This window comes from Zalophus californianus, chromosome 11, assembly GCF_009762305.2.
Source record: "Zalophus californianus isolate mZalCal1 chromosome 11, mZalCal1.pri.v2, whole genome shotgun sequence".
Lineage (NCBI taxonomy): Eukaryota > Metazoa > Chordata > Mammalia > Carnivora > Otariidae > Zalophus > Zalophus californianus.
The window spans coordinates 110,680,185-110,700,841 of record NC_045605.1 but is presented as its reverse complement, the minus strand read 5'-3'; the positions used below and the strand labels follow the sequence as shown (position 1 = coordinate 110,700,841).

Below are 20,657 nucleotides of genomic sequence, written 5' to 3'. Positions count from 1 at the left end.
GCTTCCGGCTGTCATCTCCTGATTGGATCACCCAGGTCGGGACTGTTCTTGCAGTGGGCTCTGCCTAAGGAGGGTGCTGCATAAGGAAGGGGGTTCATGAGGGGTAGGTGAGCAAGGGAAGCCGGATTTGTCTGGTGCCTTCTGTACTGGCTGCACTGTGGTTTTCTGGTGGCGGTTGTGAGCACGCAGGGAGCACCCACTGTACATGGAGGGAAAGGGCTAACCAGGGAGCCAGGTGCTCAGACCTCTCAGCTCTCCTCCAAGAGGATGGCGGGCATGATGAAGCTTTCTGCGTGTTAGTTCCTGGGGCCGCTGCAACCCACTCCTGCAGATGGGGCTTAAACCGCAGACATTGTCTCCTGGTCCCGGAGGCTGGAGTCTAAGATCCGGGCGTGGGCAGCGCTGGGTCCTCCCTGAGGCTGGGAGGGAGCGTCTGGGCCAGGCCTCTGCCCCAGCTGCTGGCGGTCTGCTGGTGATCCATGGCGCTCCTTGACGTGTACATGCACACTTCCGTCTCCGCCTTCATCTTCACGTGGCACGTGCACATCTGCGTCCAAGTTTCCCTTGTTCGTAAGGACACAGTCATGGTGGATTGGGGCCCACCCTACTCTGTTATGACCTCATCTTGATGACCTCTGCCAAGACCCTACTTCCACATAAATCACATGCACAGATAAAGGTGGTCAGGATGTCAGCATGTTGCAGGACACAGTCATCCCCCAGTGGCATGGATTATTTACGTTCTCTCTGACCCTAACAACAGCCCTGTGAGCTAGGTACGTGTAGGTGCCGTGATTTCCATCCTGGGAATGGGGACTGCTGGGCTGGTGGGTTCGCCCAGGATCACAAGGTTAGTGTGAGCAGTTGGGCTGTAAGCGCCTTTCTGCTCCTTCTGGAAGTTTCTGAATGGGGCCTTGATGTTTCTTAGAGCGGGATGGTTCTTCGTTGTGCAGGGCTGGCCCTCCCAGGACACAGACTCCACATCCCTGGCTCTGCCCAAAGTGGAGTGGGCACTCTGTGATCACCCGCGATCACCTGCAATCACATGGGTCTCCTTGGGAGCAGGTCCCAGCCCGCGCTCCGCTCTGTGTTCACCTGCTGATAGCCCCTTTGCTGCGGCCGCTGTGCGGGGGCCCCAGGCCTTCCTAGGGTGCTGGTATCCAAGGGAATTTGAGTTGAGTGTCTGTGTGGTTGGAACCGGAGGCCAGTGGGGACTCCCGAAACAGAAAGTGGTGAGTTATCCCCGGCCCCACCTGGTCGCATCGGGCAGATCTAGTTTGTTGTGCTGAAGTTTCCTGATCCTCTCCTCACTCAGCCAGGGCTGGGCGGGGCTGCAGGCAGTCATGAGGCGCCTCTGAAGCCAACAGCTGGCCCCCACCCAGCCTGGTAGCCCCAGGAGGAGCTCCAAGGTTACCCCTGAATTCAGCCTTTGACACTGGCGAGGCACAGACGGAGCATTCATGCCTGCCGGGTCAGGTTTCCTGGGCGGTGGGATTCTGGGCTGCCTGCTGAACGCTCCTCATTGTTGAGAGCAGCTAGCTTCCCGGAGGCTCAGGCTCAGGCTCAGGCCCCACGGAGGAGGGCCTCTGCATCCCTGGGCGTGTAGAACCCCCAGGAGACAGTTGGTTCTAGCCTCCTGTCCTTTCTGAAGGTTTTTGCGGTGACAAAGCAAGCCCTTGAGCTCCTGCTGATGGCTATTCAATAGAACATAATTTTAATTCAATAGAAAACGAGAAGGCTCTGTGAGAAGCGGATGTGACCTGGTGTATGTTTTTTGTGGCTTATTGGTGGACTCTCACAGAAGGGACCCGGGAGCGTGGCCAAGGCACGGCCTTCGGGTTCTTAGTGGCACTGCTAGGTTTTTGAAAAGAGTTTGTGATTGATTTGCAGGCTCTGTCTACACTATTGAAGTTTTGAAAAATGAGCTTTTGGGGCGCCTGGGTGGCTCAGTTGGTTAAGCGTCTGGCTTTGGCTCAGGTCATGATCCCCAAGTCCCGAGATCAAGCCCCATGTTGGGCTCTCTGCTCAGCGGGGAGCTTGCTTCTCCCTCTCCCTCTGCCCCTCCCCACCCAGCTCATGCTCGCTCTCTCAATCTCTCTCTCTCTCTCTCTCTCATTCTCTCTCTCAAAATAAATAAAGAAAATCTTAAAAAATTGCTCTTGTGGCCACTGATGGGATTTTTAAATCATACTGTGTTTCACTGTTGCCTTCCTCTCTGCTTTGGGAGGGGTGGGCTCAGTGTCCCAGGGCTGTTACGTTCAGAGTCCATGTGGGCAAGCAGATGCTTGCCACCGACGGTCCTATCCAAGAGGTCAGGAGCGGAGACCTCCGTCCATACCTGAGATGTCGACGTGCCGCCAATGTGAAGATTAAATCATGCTGTAATTTGCTTGAGCCGCGGTCATCACAGTGTGCTTCCCTGAGTTCACGCTCGTGAGAAGTGTAGGTGGGGGCCCGACCTAGACCTGCTGCCCCAGATGCTCTGTTGGGTGGGTGGGGGGGGTCGGCCCTGTTGCCACAGGCGCTGGGATTGGAGAAGCTCCACACGGGGGGCAGGAGCGGCCCAAGGCAGTAAAAACACCACAGGTGCCACGGGGGTCTGAGTCAAGGCCACCAAAGCCCACGGTTCTGTCTCCGCCATTCTCCTTTTGTATTTACTCAGGGTCTCCATCCAGGCGACATCTTGGAACGCTGGGGGTCCCGCTGCGCAGAGGACCTGGATGGAAACACCTGGACATATCTGGCCACATGCCGGGTGGGCGTGGGCTGTGCCACTGACCAGGTGTCTTGTCCTTCCTGCAGAAGTGCATCCGGTTTAACCCGGACGCCACCGTGTGGGTTGCGAAGCAGCGGATTCTGTGCTCCTTGACCCAGAGCCTGAAGGACGTCCTGAACTACGGGCTGTTCCAGCCGGCCAGCAACGGGCGGGACGGGAAATTCCTGGACGAGGAACGGCTCCTGCGCGAGTACCCGCAGCCTGTGGGCAAGGGCGTCCCCTCCCTGGAGGTACTGCCTCGTGGCCTGGACATGGGGTGGGGGCTGGGGAGGACTTCACGGAACTCCAGATTTGAATTGGATTGGGAAATGACCCCCACATGAAAAGTGAGCTTGGGGTCTTGAGGTGGCCCTTAGTTTTGGGAATTTCAGACACCTCCGCAGTTTCCGACTCCTTTGGTTCCTTACTGTGGATTGGATGAATCTGTTGGGGAGAAATCTTGGGATGTGCACACGAGGGGTCTGACTCAGGCTCATGTCACCGGGACCTGCAGGTCCGGGGATGCAGGATGGGGCTTGCGTCTGCCTCCCCGACTCGGTCTTCCTGCCCTGGGGTGTGGGGTGGCCAGGGCCCGTTAAGCTTTGACCCGAAGCATGACTTCCAGCTTCTTGCAGGGGAATGACCAGGGCGCCCAGACCTGCCGTGGCCATGGGCCTGCCGTGTGATGGGTCAGTATGCAAGCTGGGCACCCGGACGCACTTCCATGTATGGTGTGACACCAGTCCCTGCCGCTCTGGCCCCCGGCTGGCCTCATCCCCAGGTTCACACATGGTCTTCCCCCGTGACGTATGAGACCGCCATGCAAGCGGCTTTTTTTGTGTTGCACAGCGGGACTGTGAGCGGCAGGTGACGATGCTCACCTCAGCCCCATCAGACAGGGAGACGCCGTGCGTGCGGAAGCGTAGTGGGCCCTTCAGCAACCTTGGTGTGCTCTACAGCCTTTGCAGTGAGGAGATCATTCTGAGGTCAGAGAGGTCACGGACCAAGGCCGGATCTCATCTGCGCATTTCTAAGCCTGATAGTGACATCGAGGCTGAGATTTGGGGATCCCCATGTAGACGGAGCAGTTGTCAGCCCGGAGGGAGGGGTTTTGGTGGAGGAAAAGACGGGGTGCCACTTGGCGTCCTGTGGCTCCCTGTTCTGACCTCAGTTTGCTCATCCGTAAAATGGGTATCTATTGGGAAAAAAATCCCTTGTTGGGGGCCTAGGTACCAGACGCTTTCTAAGCATGTTCACCAGGCACAAGGTGTCAGGGTTCTTGTCTTACGGAGCTGACACTCGAGTGGGAGGTGACAGACTGGGAACAGTAAATGAACGGTTCATTTCAGGGACTGGTGATTTCTGTAATGACAGTGAAGCCCGGCGAGAAGACCAGGACGTCCAGAGCCTCCGCTTAATCCGGGAGGCTGTTGGAGGAGGCGATTCTGGCCGGTCCCCGCTCACCCCCGAGAACCGAATGGGAGGGCGTGGGGATGCACAGTAACCTGGGCAGGGTGCCGCTGCTGTTTCTAGAAGGGCAGGCATATGCATTCGCCCTCCCGTGTCCTGTCTGGCCACTTGTGTCCCGGGAGCCGAGCTGAGAGGTGTGCGGGAGAGCATCTCTGCTCCTCCGTGTGCATCGCCCCACGGGGGGCTCGGTCCAGTCCTGGGAGCTGTGCAGCCCGAGTCCTCCACCCAGCCTCTCTGGGCCTCAGGTTCCCAGCTTTGAAATTGGGGGAATGTGAGTCGTGCCTGCTCAGGGGGCTTGAGGCTCCAGCCAGGTGCTCCACGCACGAGCTGGTGAGCTCCTTTGCTGTGAGAGACCTGATGTACCTCCACGTAGCCGCCTCCCCGCGCCTCTGTCCCGCCAGGGGACCCTCGGTGCAGAGTGAGACAGGCCTGGCGCTCCACACCTCAGGGGCAGTCATGGCTGTGAGCTCTTTGCCTCTGAGAATTTTGGTAGAATGTGGTTGGCTGCTTAGGAAACATGGAGGAAACAGCAGGAAGGGGTTTGCCTTCCAGGGCCTGCATCCCTCTGCGGCCACGAGCTGGAAATGCTGGTGACTCTGGAAACAGACATCCCCCTCTGAGCACTTCCTGTCCTGCCAAGAGGCGGTAGCAGCCCTAGTATATATATCTTTTAAAGATTTTATTTAGTTATTCATGAGAGGCAGAGAGAGAGAGGGAGGCGGAGGGAGGGGAAGAAGCAGACTCCCCGCTGAGCAGGGAGCCCGATGCGGGGCTCGATCCCAGGACCCTGCGACCATGACCCGAGCCAAAGGCAGACGCTCAGTGTCTGAACCACCCAGGCGCCACAGCCCTAGTGTATTTTTATAACCAGAAGTCCATGTGACTTGAATTCTGTTAGACTTGTCAGCTAGTGAGCCCCCACCTCTCCCGACATCACTACCAGGCACTCCTGAAATCTCAGAGGTCTGATGGGGGAAGACAAGGGGGACAAGGGGCTCACTGCAGCCCAGGGCGCTGGGCTCACAGACAGATCAGGAAGCTGAGTCTCGGAGCGGGGAGTGTCCGGCCAAAGCTGGTGGGACGCTGCTGGGGCTGGACTCGGAGCAGATGCCTCGACTGGGAATCTTAGTGAGTGCGAGTCCTGGTGCCAACCCCAGCCTTCAGTTGTGTCCCTTGAAGGTGTGGGGGCCCCTGGGCGGGGCATCAGTTGCAGGTGCTGGGGTTCAAGGCAGACTGACACCTGTAGGTTCCTCTTGGGCACTCCCTGCCTCGGAGCGAAATGTGTAGTTTCTGGCTCGGGGAGGCGCTGTGTTTGAGGGACTGAACGTCGCTGAGAGTCCCGGGCGGAGGCGGCAGCGGGGACGCCGGCTTCACCAGGCTGGCTTCATAGGGGTGGGCGTGGAAGAGTCGTCCTGGTTAGTTGACGGGGTCACGCGCACGGCTGTGAGGACCGCGATCAGGGCTCAGGAGAGGAGCGCCGGCCGTGGCTTCTCGGTGGGAGGATTCAACTCCTCCGTTCCCCCGGGTTGCTCTGGTTTCTTTCCCTGGCTTTTCAGCCACGTGGCCGCGGGCCTTCACAGGTGCGATTCCTGCGATGTCAGGTGTCTGCAGTAGGAACACGGTGAGTTTACCTGACGCAGGAGGAGTTTTCTGTGGGCCCCCAGCCTTCGGTGAAGTCACTGAGGACAAGGCCGTGTTTCCGTGGAGTACCCTGTGACGTATTCATGTGTCTTCTCTTTTCCTGTTTCCGTTCCTGTGCAGTTTCGATACAAGAAGCGCGTGTATAAACAATCCAATCTGGACGAGAAGCAGTTGGCCAAGCTGCACACAAAGGTAGGAGGGGATGGCTGGCTTCCACACGTCAGCCTCATGTCTCGTATGTGGCGTTCCATCTCTGCAGATCAGGGGAGCTCCTTGGGCACCCTGCTCCTCTTCCTGGGGGGTGCCCTCTCACCCCCTGGGCACCTGCCACGTGCACATCGTGGTGGGCGGGCCCGGGATGTGCAGGGGCGCCGGGCTTCCTTTCTCCATCACTCCCCGAGGCCCGCCTGGCTCCTTGGGGGCAGGGGTGCTCCATGAAGCCAGTAGGGGCTCGGGCAGGGGTGCATGAGGTTTCCTCGAGGGCGGGGCTCTGGAACAGGCTGGGTTCGGACGTGTGCATGGTATTGAAGGTGCACGCCTTGCCCAGGCACGGGTGTCCTCTGTGGGCGTGGCCCACATGGGCCTGACTAAAGCACGTGAATGAGCACGCGCTCCTGGGTCCCCAGCAGAGCCCCCGGACTTGGTCATGCTCTCCTGGGTGACGAAAACATGCTGGGTGACAACTTGCACGTGGACAGCCTCAGAGGGGATGCTGCTGTGTGCACGTCCCCGCCTGGGTGTTTCTGAGAGGAGGGGAAGCCCTTTGAGCCACCACTGCCGACAGACAGGTCACATTGAACACGGAGCAATTAAAGAGCTGTTTACACAAACCGCAGGGAGTTGAGGCCCACCCGTGGCCGTGGCCGGCAGTGGCAGGGAGGAGAGGGTTGAGGTCAGGAGCCGCGGGCTGCCGTCCATGAGCGTTGGCTTCCTGGCTGGACTTGCGGCAGGAACTCCTGCCCTTTGTCGGGCTCGCTGTGCATGTCCACGGGCAGGAACTCCTCCCCTTTGTCGGGGTGCTGGGGCTGGACCGTGGTCGCACCCACGTTAGCGCCGAGGAGGATTCTTGAGGATGTGGCACGCAGGGAAAGGCCATGTCAGGCATCTGCGTGGATGCTGCCCGTGGCCCACCCTGGTGCTGCCCAGGCGAGCTTACCTGGTGCTGTGAGCCCCCAGCGGGTGTTTGCAACCAGTGGGATCCCCCCGCCTTTTGTTCTGTCCCCCATTTGTATCACAACAGGTGCATGGATTTTTATTGTGCTCAACGGATTATAATGCACCATTATTTACTAATGTGCTCGAGTTGTCCAGAGGTGGCTGTTGGCGGCCCTTCTGCCTGGCTCCCTGCCCTCTGGTGTGTCCCCACTGTCCTCTGAGCAATGACAACTTTGTGGCACAACTCATTCTCTGGGTCCTCATGCACATCCCTGCCCAACCCTGGAATCTGCCTGGAGGGTGGTGTTTCAACCCCAGGGTCTGGAAGCTTCTAGTTTTTTTGATGGCCTAAAGTGTAGATAAAAATGTGTTTTTTGGATTAAAAAAAAAATCAGTTACTAAAATGTTTCTACAAGTGTGTCTTGTGTCTTTGGGGTATTTGTTAGTTTTGGCTCTGGAATGTAGGTAGAGTGTGCAAGTGGAGAGCCAGCCTGTGTCGAGTTCGCTTCTTCAGATGGAGGCAGACGTGATACTGTGGTTATCCTCAGGAGGCTGGGGCTGTCTGCTCCATGGCAGGAAATCATGATTTCTGTTACAGACAAGGCCAGGCTAAGCTGGGGAAACATCCCTCCCCACCAGGGTTGACCCATGGATCGTTTTGAGCCCACGGGAAGTGATTGTCTCTTTTCACCTTGAATTGCTTTGTGACCAGGCATCCCTGTTTCTGTCCACGTAGTCACAGGGTTCACCAGAAAGCGGATTAGCTGAGCGAGAGGCTCCCCTATCTGCTCTGCATTGCAGCTGCTGCTTAAGAGATTAGAGAGCACAAATGTCAATCCTCGGGCCTCGCTCCCCGGAGATGGGAGTCTGAAGCTCTGGGGTGGACCCTGGACACTGTAGTTTATCAAAGTGGTCCTGGTGGCTCATCCTTTCAGAAGCGAAGGAATGTCCCGTGGCTCTTGGCACAGATGTGAAAGGCGAGAGAGTTCTAGAACCTTCATCCAAGACAGGCTGGTTGCATTTGCCCAGTGCTGGACTCCACGCTTGGTGCTTGGGCTCCAGATGCAGTGAGCCCCTGCCTGGTGGGTCTGCCGTGCCCCGTGCAGGGATGGCTCCCTCTCCAGGCTGCAGTGAACCCTATAAGGAGCCTTCCTGGGACCTGTAAAGGCATTTCTGTTTTTTTATTTTTCCCCTTAGACCAATCTGAAAAAATTCATGGACCACATTCAGCACCGTTCGGTGGAGAAGATCGTCAAAATGCTGGAACGAGGCCTGGATCCGAATTTCCATGACCTGGAGACTGGAGGTGGGTCCTGGGTGGGGGAGGACTCCGGTAAGCCTCGAGGAAGCACGGGCTCAGTCCAAAAACGTGCTTCTGTTATCAGACCCCACACGCACGTGCAACACTTACCATTTTACTGGGTTTTTGAAAGTACTTTCTTGCTCCCGTGTGAGTTCTGGATAAGGGCTGAGGTGTGCAGCCAGCGTGGTGCCTGACACACAGTAGGTGCTCGTGTACTGCTGTGGGGTAAGTGAAGGAATGAAGGATGGGTGGTAAGGCGTGTGGCGCTGTTGTGTCCGCCGTGGGAGACGCGCTTACATGCGCCTGCCTTGCTCCCCCTGCTGGAAACCCACCTCCTTACGCGTGTGGGCTGCTCATCATTAGTGGGTCAGAATAGCACAGAGCTTCCCGAACTCAGTGCCCTCCACCCGTGGGGCTGGACAATTTCTTCTTTAAACAATTCCAAATGAGCATTGACTTTTATTTCATCTTCCCTCCCGCCTAGTTCTATATGGCAGATCCGTAACATAGTGTTAGTTTCAGGCTGGGGCTGGGGATTGGATACTTGGTTACATTGTGCGCTGAGGACCACAAGTCTGGGTAACGTTGGTGAGCACAGAGTTACAGTTGTGAGGAGAACTTTTAAGATCTGCTGTCTCAGCTGTGACTAGAAGTTTGTACTGTTGGCCACCTGGCATGCTGACCCCATCCCCCCTCTGGCAGCCAGCAGTCTGCAGTGTTTTGGGGGTCGGTGCTTTTAGATTCGGTGTATAAGCGGTATCATGTGGCATCTGACTGAGTTCACATGGTGCCCTCGAGGTCTATCCATGCTGTCCTCGTGGTGGGATTTCCTTCCTTTTTGTGGGGGATCGTACTCCATTGTGGGGGGGGGCCGGATGGCTGTTTGTGGGGGGGCTGTCCCTGGGTTGTAGGATGTTTACAGCCTTGCTGGCCTCCACCCCAGGCACTAGTCAGTCGCACCCCGAGCTGTGGCAGCCAGACTGTGTGCTGACATTGCCCGGTTTCCCCTGGGGCAGAGCGCAGTCACTGGCCGAGAGCCTGTGTAGTGGGCTGGCTGAGAGGGCTCAGGTAGTCTTCATGGCACCTGGGGGTGTTTGTCCCCCTAGCTTCGTCACCCCAGGCTGGAGAGCGTTCCTCTTGGACTCAGTCCCTGCGACGCCCCCTCCCCCACTTCTGGTGACTGGCCAGCCCTGTGCCTGGACCACTGTCACCTACATGGGTCCTGCCCTGCCGCTCAGTTACCGAGCCCACGGCAGGTGCAGGTGTCAGCTCAAGAATGAAGCTTTCTCATCATTGCTAGGGGCTCCTCTGACCCCTGGAGCTGGGGCAGAACCCCACCTGTGCCCATACAGCCGTGCCCCCGCCCAGCACATGCGGCGGTGCCATGATCCGTGCTCACCGCTGATGCGTGTGTCTCCTCAGTTTAACTTCTGACCACAGCTTCGGTGCCTGAGATGCCAGGAGATGGGACATGTGGCAAGGGGGGACACGGAGGGCACACGTGGAGATGTTGTGTGTCTGTGGTTTCTCCTTGGGCCAGCCTTTTACCTGGGGACCCCATTTGCCTCCCGAAGCCAACACACCGAGAAGCCGTGACACGTCTGAGACAGCCATCCGTGTGGGATGGCAACCACGGGAGGTGAGCGCTCCCAGGTTGCAGTCCAAGGAGAGGCGCCCTGGCCGCAGAGAGTCAGGGGAGAACAGCGATGTGAGGTACTCCGTCGATGACGGTACCTGCGGGGCAGGAACATCGGGGCATCCACCAGCAGTGTGTGTTTTGTGTCTCACATGTGGAGTGTCATCCATCAGAAAGGTCCTGTCATGTTAGCAGCACAACGGGAACTCAAGGTGTTGTTTTCTCCTTGTTTTGGACCCACGGGGACAACCCATGGTTGGCTCTCATGGGCTGCGTCTGGACAAGAGGTCGTGTGACCGACCTGTCCCGAATCTCCTGGGATGGCTTGGGTTTTCACACTGAAAGTCCCACGTTCGGAAATCTCCTTGGTCCCGGACAAACTGGCACAGTTGGTCACCCTAAGCGTGACCAGGGCCCTTAATAATTATAGCCGTAGTTACATGAGGACCTGTTAGGGTCCAGTGATGTGTCAAGGGCCCAAGGTTGGGGAAGCAGCCCTTTCGGCTTGAGGGGTGCACAGGAGGTAAAGAAATCTCCATGGAACAGCCTGTCAGTGAGAACAAAGCAGCCTGTGATTACAGCTATAACTGATGCCTAGTCTGGTGGAAATTTTAATAAGTAACAGCAAAAGTTGTATGAAGATGTAAAGCCTTGCCCCCCGGGGTCTCGAGGCGCATCTCCTGCTTTGACTGAAACCTCTGGGACAAGATGCGTGGTGTTCTGAGCCCTGAGGGAGGAAATAAAACTAACAATCTGAGCAAAAATTAGTTTAGTCCTTTTATTTCACACTGTGTTCCCAAACTTGCAAGAAGCCCAGGCACAACACAGGAGAAGCCCAGGCACAACAAATAACAATTAACACCAGGGGTATTAATAAAGCCAGAAACATCTTTCAACTCTTGGAACGTACTGAGAAGTAAAAAATAGAATTTTCATTGATTGAGTGGATCTCACCGGGCACCTGTGATGTGTCTGGATTTCACTTAGGAGATCCAATTACGCAGTTAGTTTCCAGGGCGGTGGTAGCTCATCAGCTTGTCAGGCTGCTATTTGTCATCTGTGCCGAGACGTGCCCCGCGCCGCCACGTGTCACTGCAGCCCGGCTCCCGGGAGCCCCTCCCAGCTCCCACACGGCCCAATTAGAAGCTTCCGTGGACACTCTGGATCCCCGTACACTGAAGCAGCGCCCCCTCCGAGCGTTGGCTTTGAGAACAGACGGGGCTTCTTGGATGGGTAAACAGGAGAGGGGCAGTTTGAGCAGACATGGTTCTGGAACTTCGTAAATGTCAGTGTGCAGAGGGTGGGTGACACACAGATGAGGTCTGTGGGAAGACTGCCCCCCCCCCCGCCCCCCGCCCATGGAGGGGGTCCAGGTGCATTGGCCGGGTCAGATGCACTTCCTGGTACAGAGAGACTTGAAATGGGAGCTCAGGTAGAATATCCAATTATTTCAGGGTCATGTTTCAGTAAGGGTCTAGGTGACTCATTAAGGTGCATGTAGCCGAGGAAGATGGAGCACTGTCAAGCAAGTAAGGAATTGGGGTGAGCACAGGGACGAGGGCCCGCAGGAGGGGCCCTGGGCTTTGGGACATCTGCCAGGGCTGGCCACGGGCAGAGGAGGTCAGTCTGGCACTCCTCACAGCGACCCATGTCATGACGTGCACACATGGCCATACACACGGCCATGGGCAAAGGCCCTGTGGTCAGGAGCATCTCCTCAGGGGGCCAGCTGGGGACGGGTCAGCAGCAGCATTGTCCCTTCAAACCATCACCTGCAGCATGAGCCTTGTGAGCCTTTAATGCCTACACAAGAGCAATCATGATGTTAGAGCAGTTTTTGATTTGCAGAATTGTTACGAAGCTATCCCAGAATGTTCCACCTGCACCCCGTAGCCCATTTGCCCTGATTCCTGTCTTACCAGAGTAGGGAGCATTTTGTAATTAATGAACCAGTCCAGATAGGTTGCTATTAACTACAGTGCATGCTTTCTTCATAGTTTATTAGTAGTTAATGTCCCTTTTCTGCCCCAGGAGCCCTCATAGCAGGTAGCTGTCTTGTCACTGTAGAGCCCTCTTCGTTGTGACGGTTTCTAGGGCTTTCCTTATTTGTACTGACCTTGGCCATTTTGGGAACTGGTCAGGCGTTTTGTGGAATAGCCCCCTTATTGGGGTTTGTCTGGTGTGTGCATCATGGTCAGACCGGGTTGTGGGTTTGGAGGGAGGACCCCAGGGTGAAACGCCCTCCCACCCCATCACGTCCGGGCCCGTGCTCTGCACCGGACTGGTCCCCGTGACGCTGGCCTTGGTCCCCTGGCGGGGGTGCGCATCATGTCCCAGCTGTACGGTCCCTCTCTTTTCCCCTTTATGGACTGTCCTCTTTGGAAGGAAGCCACTAAGCACAGCCCACAGCCAACACACGGGGAGTTAAGTGCCATGTCCTCGAGGACAGAGTATCCACACGTGTGACAGAATTCTGCACGGAGGTTTGCCTTTTCTCCCCCATTCATTTATTTACTCTAATATTCATTTACCCTCGCTTATTCCTAGCCATGTGGACTGATGAGTATTTAATTCATGATCTGGGTCAGGACCCCATGCTTCATTTCATTGCTCCCACTGCTCCAGCTCTGGCCACTGGAAGCTCTTTCAGCGGCTCCTGAGTCCCTTGGACAGAACCCTCAGTGTGGGTTGTTAGTTTTTGACCCCTTGCTTACTTTCTGGTACTAGAAGGTTCCCCAGGTTCATCCTGTGTATTTCTTGCCCAGACCTAGAGCCCGCCAGTCGTCCAGGAGCCTGGTTCTTCTTACTGGAGAATGGTCGTAGGAACCAAGATCTGGGTGCTGGGTGTGCTCATTGCCTTTGGGTTGCACTCACTTCCGGAGCACCAAACTGTGTGTGTGCGCGCGCGCGAGTATTTGTGTGTACTAACTTGTGAATATGTGTGTATCTACAAATGCTTCTGTGTGTAACCACCTGTATCTGTATTCAGCTCAACATGAGTGCATACTGAGGTCTCCAGTCCAATCCACGGCCACATGAGTTCATGTGGTCCCTTCCCTGGCTAATCCACCACCTCCCCACCGATAGTGAGACACCTGGCTGCTCTCTGCCATCTGTTTATCGAATTGTTCAATCCCAGGACCCGTGATGGTGGTTTCACAATTGCTGACCTGCACCACACGTCAGAGGCCACTTTGTGAGCTGATAGAGCACAGCGCTTTACCTGGGTTCGCTTCGCCTTTCGTCTTGCAGACCATGCCCACCTGGAAGGCACTTAATTCCCCTCACCCGCCCCCCCTCCCCCGCTCCCCCCAGTGAGGCTGTTTCTTACATTTGTAATACAGTTCCAGTCTTTTGTCACATTCTGCATTCCAAACCAGGATCCCACAGTCTTCTCAATGAATTTTTAAAACATTTAAAAATGTGCATGCATTGAGTTTCACTCTGTGTGCTGTGGAGTTCATGATTTTGACAGATGTTTGATTCCTGTGTTCACTGCACAGGGTCGTAGAGAATCGCTTCATCACCTAAAACAATCTTCGGTGTTTTTTACCCATTCCACCCTGCCTGTCTCTGCAGCCCCTGGGACCACTGATCTGTTTACTTCCTGCATAGTTTTGTCTTTTCTGGAATGTCAGATAATTGGAATCAAGCAGTGTGGCTTTTTCAGACTGGCTTCTTCTTCTTTTTTTTTTAGGATTTTATTTATTAGAGAGCATGAGTCGGGGAAGAGCAGAGTGAGAGGGACAAGTAGAGTCTATGCTGAACGCAGAGCCCGATGTGGGGCTCGATCTCACAACCCTGAGATCATGACCTGAGCCGAAATCAAGAGTCGGCCACGTAACTGCCTGAGACCCAGGCACCCCTGGACTGGCTTCTTTCATTTAACAGGATGTATTCAAGATTTAGTCATATTTTCTTGTGGCGTGATTGCGCTTTCTTTTTCTCATTAACAGTAGTCCGCTATATGAATGCTCCAGATTTGGGTATCCGTCCCTATGGAAGGAGATCTTGGTTGCTTCCAGTTTGGGGCTATTATGAATAAAGCTGCTGTAGGGGTGCCTGGGTGGCTCAGTTGTTGAGCGTCTGCCTTCGGCTCAGGTCATGATCCCAGGGTCCTGGGATCAAGCCCTGCTTCGGGCTCCCTGCTCGGCGGGAGGCCTGCTTCTCCCTCTCCCGCTCTCCCCGCTTGTGTTCCCTCTCTCGCTGTGTCTCTCTGTCAAATAAATAAATAAAATCTTTAAAAAAAAAAATGAATAAAGCTGCTGTAAACTTTTGTGGGCAGGTTGTGGTGTGGATGTAAGTTTTCACATCGGCTGGGTGAATACCAAGGAGGGCAATTGCTGGAAGACACGGTAAAACATTTGTGTGGTTATGTAAAAACCCGCCACACTGCCCTCCGAAGCCGTGCACTGTTTTGCATTCCCGCGAGCAGCGGACGGGGGCTCCTGGTGCTGCCACACATCGGTGCCGTCAGCGTCCCGCGTTGTATCCATTCTAGTAGGTCTGTAGTGCTCTCTCCTCGTTCTGAGGCTTGTGTTTTTGCTTGCTCAAAAGGTCCTCTCCTTGTCCAGTTCCTGATCTGGTAGGCCCCGTGTGTCTGCGTCAGACCGCGTGAGTCCCCCCGAGTCTCCCTCGGAAGAGAACACCCGGCTGCCCACCCTCCTCCGGGAATAAGAACCGTCCACTTTCAGCGTGTCCAACCTTGAAGCAAATTGCACGTGCCTCCTGCCTCCACGAGCCTTCGTGGATGGCCTGAGCAGGGCACCCGGCTGCAGGGCTGGGTCTGGGGCTGTGGGGAGCCCTGCCCGCGGGGTTCCCCAGACCAGGTCTGCCTCCTCTCCCCAAACCTGGCCATCCCTCCTCCTGGCAACAGAGCGTTGTGTCTGGAATAGGAGGCCCGGTTCTTTTCCCAGCTTCTCCACACCTGCCTCCCTCCTGTGTCCTTCCTGCCGTCGAACATTTCCTCACACAAAAGTGAGTCGTGTCCGCTTCTGTTCACAAACTTCTGTAGCCAAGCACCTGCGTGGGGCCATCTCCTCTCCAGCACGTGGTCTGGGAGAACGTCAGGAGGACGGTCATGATTCCTCCGTTCGTGGGAAATGGCAGGAAGCACAAGAACAATGCCCACCCCCGTCCCCAGCCCCCCAGTTCGTGGGCTCCTGTGAGAAGCGGTTGCCAGAATGTTTAGAGGGGCCGACCGTTTGGGGAAAACTGCCACCACCCTCCTTACTTGCTTACTGGCGTCAGGGGCCTGTGGGTCGTTTGGATGAGTCTCGTGCTCACCTGGGCACTCGTCATGAGAAAGTGTCCTCCTTGTCGGCGACCATGTACCAGAGAAGATGCTGTGGATCTCGTTCTCTTCCGTGGTGGGGATGGGGTGTTAATCAGATATCCGAGTGCACTTGTCTGCAATCGGATATCTGGAAGAGTCTGTGCTTTGGCATGATTTAACCCTGAAACGTTGAATGCAGACTAACGCTGGAGGCGCTGGTGTGTCCCCGCAGGAGCTGTCCATCCTGCAAAGGGCCTTCCAGGCCCACGGTCCTCGCCTGCCCCACTGTCTGTGGTAACTGGGCAGTGGGTAGCCCGGGCCCCACGCACTCTGCAAGCAGGTGCTGGAACAGGAGGAGGGCTGAGCTCGAGCCCCTGGTGGCAGCCGCGTGAGCACGTACATGACCCCTCAGCAGGTACAGCAGGTGCTGTGGTTGCTGCGGACGTGTGTCAGCTGGTGAGCTTGTGAGTAGTCAGAGGTCCTTAACCTGGAGCATGCGCCAGTCTTTTATTATACAGAGGAGGTGCAGGGCGGAAACACCAAACTTTGTCTTCCTTTTAAAAACATTTGTCTGTGTCTGTTTTGCAGCATATTCAATATGTTAGTACCATAAGGCGTGTATAAATTTTCATTAAAAACTTTATGAAGACGTAACTTCCATAAAATTCAGTTTTTGTGTTTTGTAAGGCTTTATTGAGATGCATTTCGCATACCACTAAATTTAGCCATTGGAAGTGTACAATTGACTGGTTTTTTAAAGACCTGCTCAGAGTTGTACCATTGCCGCTGTCTTTAGGACACCCAAACAGGAGACCCCGTGCCCATCTGCAGTCACGCCGCAGCCCCCTCCCCGCACCCCCCCCCCCCCCCCCCCCGGCCCCTGGTCTACTTCTTGTCTCTGGGCATTACAGAGAGGTGGAGTTGCACAGTACGAGGTCCCTTGTGACTGGTTTCTTTCACTCAGCAGCATGGTGTCAGCATCTATTTAGGTGGGAGCGTGTGATGGTGCTGTGTCCCTTTTCGTGGCCAAGTGACATTCCATTGGATGGGCCACTTTTGTTCATCCACTCATTAGTTGGGGCCGCTTGGGTTGTTCACACTTCTTGGCTGCTGTGGATGCGTGTTTTTATCCTTCTTGTGCACGCACCCGGGGGACCGCTGGGCCCCGTGGTAACTCCGTGTTGAACCTTTTGAGAAGCTGCCAGATTGTTTTCCAACGTGGCTGTACCTTTTGGCACCCCACCCACGGTACGTGGGCGGTCCAAGTCCTCCACAGCCTTGCCAACCTTCCTGTCACCTCTCTTGTTTGTTACAGCCATCTTATGTGAAGTCACATCTCCCTGTGGTTTTATTTGCATTTCCCTAATGACCGGGTGATACCAAGCATCTTTTCATGTGCTTATTGACCATTTGACCATTTGTATATCTTTGGGGAAATGTCTGCCTGGATCCTTTGGCCCCGTTTTGATTGGGTTGTTTGTCTGTTCTTGTTGAGTTGTGAATGTTCTTTATATATTCTGGATACAAATCCCTAATCAGATATGTGGTTTGCAGATACCTTCTCCCACTCTGTGGGTCTTTTCACTTCCTTGATGGTGTCCTTTGATCCACCAAAGTTTTTAATTTTATAAAGTCCAATGTGTTTCTTTTTTGTTGCCTGTGCTTTCAGTGTCCTACTTTTTAAAATTAAAATAAAAATCGCGCCTAACCCAGGGTTATAAACACGTACTCCTGTGTTGTTTCCTACAGTTTTATAGCTGCAGCCTTTCCATTTATGAGCCGTTCTGAGTGACATTTTGTCTATGGCGTGAGGTAGGGCTCCCACGTGGAAATCTAATTGTCCTGGCACCATTTGTTAAACAGATGACGACTTTCCCCGTAGTCATGGATAATTTGTAAATTGATACACCCGCATGAGGGACAGCACCATTTTTCTGCATTTGCTTGTTTACTCATCACATAGCTGATCAGGTGGGAGAACTGTGCTCTGGGCCCATTGTAGACTTGATGTCTATTCGTGACCTGGGAATCTTGGTAAAATGTCAGTTCTGGTTCTGAAGATTTGGGCTGGGGCCAGAGATTTAGCCTTTTCTTTTTTTTTTTTTTTAACATTTTATTTATTTATTTGAGAGAGTGAGCATATGAGAAAGAGAGTGAGCTCAAGTGGGGGTTGAGGGCAGAGGGAGAAGCAGACTCCCCATTGAGTGGGGAGCCCAACCTGGGGCTGCAGCCACTTAACCGACTGAGCCACCCCGGCACCCCGAGATTTTGCATTTCTAACTAGCTCCTAGGTCATGCCCATGCTGCTCGTCCATGGAATGCATTGGAGTGGAGCAGTGGTTCCTGTGTTGAAAACCACGTAAGGAGGTTTTACCAGTCCTGATACTGGCAGGGTCATCCTCACACCGATTAAAGCAGTATCTGGGTGTGGGGCTGGGTGGTTTTGCTGTGCCGTCAGGTTTGCGAACCCGCGTTCTCCTGCCAAGCGCGTCCCGTGGACCGCCGGCCTGTTAGAGGTGCAGATTCTCAGCTACACCAGTCCTGTTAAATCACCACTGGGAATGAAGTCCACATTCTTTGTATTAATGAGCTCTTTGGAGGATTCTTAATTCATGCCCACGTCTGGGAACCACAGATCTAGGTAATGAGGAAGAAGGTGCTGAATCTCCTCTTTCTGGTCCTTGGGAATTTTGAAGTGTGGTCTCAGGTCCCTGGATTTGTCACAGAGATGGGGATGAGCGCATTGTGATGCTGTAGGGAGGCTTCTTGCTGTCGAGGTTATTAATGTTTGAGGACATATCAGATTTCCGCTGACCCAGAGGAGAGAAGGGCCCGGGATAAGGCAGGGGTGTAGCCCCACCTCTCTGGATTTTCTTCTCGGGTGTCCCCTGAGAAACAGACATCCCCATCTTGTGGACTTCTAGAATATTCCAGCTGGAGGCCATGTCTCCCCTAGAGGGTTAGCAAACGCAGCCACAAATGGCTTCTTCTGAAACTCCTGGTCAGGAGTGTTTCCTGGGTCATCGTCCACAGTGTTGCATTTTGGTGAAATCTCAGTGACACAGAAGGGATGTGTCATGTTTTAGAGACACGTTTTCAGAAAATGGATCGCTTTGGGAAAGTGAGCTTAATGTGAGTGAAGGTAAAAGCCTGATTCCACTGGAATATTGTCCCTTTTATGTCTTGTGAGGGGGTCTGTCTCCATGTTAAGCTGCTGCAGCGAGTCTTAACCTGTGCTGTCACCGTAGATCCTGTTGCTCCTCATGCCATTGGGAGCTTTTTCATCACGAAGCACTTTCAGAGCCGTGACTCCCTGTTGCCCCTCACTCCACAGTGAGGACAGGGTGGTCTTTGCAGCACAGAAGGGGAACCAGGCCCTGTGGGGTTCAAGGTGTCTGTCCAAGTCACAGCTGAGCCCATACTGGAGTGCAAAGGTTCCAGATGCGAAGCCAGGTTTTTCCCACTTGCGATGTTTTGCATCAGGCATTCAGGCATAGGGAATGGGGTGTGTGATCTCTCAATTGTGGATAATTTAATAATGAGTTTTATATTAGAAAAGAGCACTAAGATAATTGAATGCACAGGTTGTGCTCCCTCTGTCACTTGTGAGCCCAAATATTAATCTTTTCCTTTACTCATTTAAAAAAAAATTTTTTATTGTTATGTTAATCACCATATATTACATCATTAGTTTTTGATGTAGTGTTCCATGATTCATTGTTTGTTCATAACACCCAGTGCTCCATGCAGAATGTGCCCTCTTTAATACCCATCACCAGGCTAACCCATCCCCCTACCCTCCTCCCCTCTAGAACCCTCAGTTTGTTTTTCAGAGTCCATCGTCTCGTGGTTCGTCTCCCCCTCTGACTTACTCCCCTTCATTCTTCCCCTCCTGCTATCTTCTTTTTTTTTTTCTTAACATATGCTGCGTTATTTGTTTCAGAGGTGCAGGTCTGTGATTCAACAGTCTTGCACAATTCACAGCGCTCACCGTAGCACATACCCTCCCCAATGTCTATCACCCAGCCACCCCATCCCTCCCACCCCCCACCACTCAGCAACACTCAGTTTATTCCTGAGATTAAGAATTCCTCATATCAGTGAGGTCATATGATACATGTCTTTCTCTGATTGACTTATTTCACTCAGCATAACACCCTCCAGTTCCATCCACGTCGTTGCAAATGGCAAGATCTCATTCCTTTTGATGGCTGCATAATAGTCCATTGTGTATATATACCACATCTTCTTTATCCATTCGTCTGTCGATGGACATCTTGGCTCTTTCCACAGTTTGGCTATTGTGGACATTGCTGCTATAAACATTGGGGTGCACGTACCCCTTCGGATCCCTACATTTGTATCTTTGGGTAAATACCCAGTAGTGCAATTGCTGGATCATATGGTAGCTCTATTTTCAACTGTTTGAGGAACCTCCATACTGTTTTCCAGAGTGGCTGCACCAGCTTGCATTCCCACCAACAGTGTAGGAGGGTTCCCCTTTCTCCACATCCCCGCCAACATCTGTTTTCCTGACTTGGTTAATTTAGCCATTCTGACTGGTGTGAGGTGGTATCTCATTGAGGTTTTGATTTGGATTTCCCTGATGCCGAGCGATGTTGAGCACTTTTCCATGTGCCTGTTGGCCATTTGGATGTCTTATTTGGAAAAGTGTCTGTTCATGTCTTCTGCCCATTTCTTGATTGGATTATTTGTTCTTTGGGTGTTGAGTTTGATAAGTTCTTTATAGATTTTGGATACTGGCCCTTTATCTGCTATGTCATTTGCAAATATTTTCTCCCATTCTGTCGGTTTTCTTTTGGTTTTGTGGACTGTTTCTTTTGCTGTGCAAAAGCTTTTTATCTTAATGAAATCCCAATAGTTCATTTTTGCCCTGGCTTCCCGTGCCTTTGGCGATGTTTCTAGGAAGAACTTGCTGCGGCTGAGGTCGAAGAGGTTGCTACCTGTGTTCTCCTTTAGGATTTTGATGGACTCCTGTCTCACGTTTAGGTCTTTCAACCATTTGGAGTCTATTTTTGTGTGTGGTGTAAGGAAATGGTCCAGTTTCATTGTTCTGCATGTGGCTGTCCAATTTTCCCAACACCGTTTGTTGAAGAGACTGTCTTTTTTCCATTGGACATTCTTTCCTGCTTTGTCAAAGGTAGGTTGACCATAGCATTGAGGGTCCATTTCTGGGCTCTCGATTCTGTTCCATTGAGCTATGTGTCTGTTTTTGTGCCAGTACCATACTGTCTTGATGATGACAGCTTTGTAATAGAGCTGGAAGTCCGGAATTGTGATGCCGCCAGCTTTGCTTTTCTTTTTCAAGATTCCTCTGGCTATTCGGGGTCTCTTCTGGTTCCATACAAATTTTAGGATTATTTGTTCCATTTCTTTGAAAAAAGTGGATGGTATTTGGATA

The 20,657-nt window shown here is 53.6% G+C and overlaps 1 protein-coding gene across 1 annotated transcript in view; it reads left to right on the top strand.

Annotated features, from left to right (window-relative positions):
* SHANK2 (SH3 and multiple ankyrin repeat domains 2) overlaps window positions 1-20,657 on the top strand; it is a 504,408-nt gene that overhangs the window by 90,712 nt on the left and 393,039 nt on the right. The window contains 3 exon segments of the mRNA XM_027580403.2: window positions 2,803-3,006; window positions 5,987-6,058; window positions 8,219-8,327. Of these exon segments, the coding sequence (XP_027436204.2) occupies window positions 2,803-3,006; window positions 5,987-6,058; window positions 8,219-8,327 (385 nt within the window).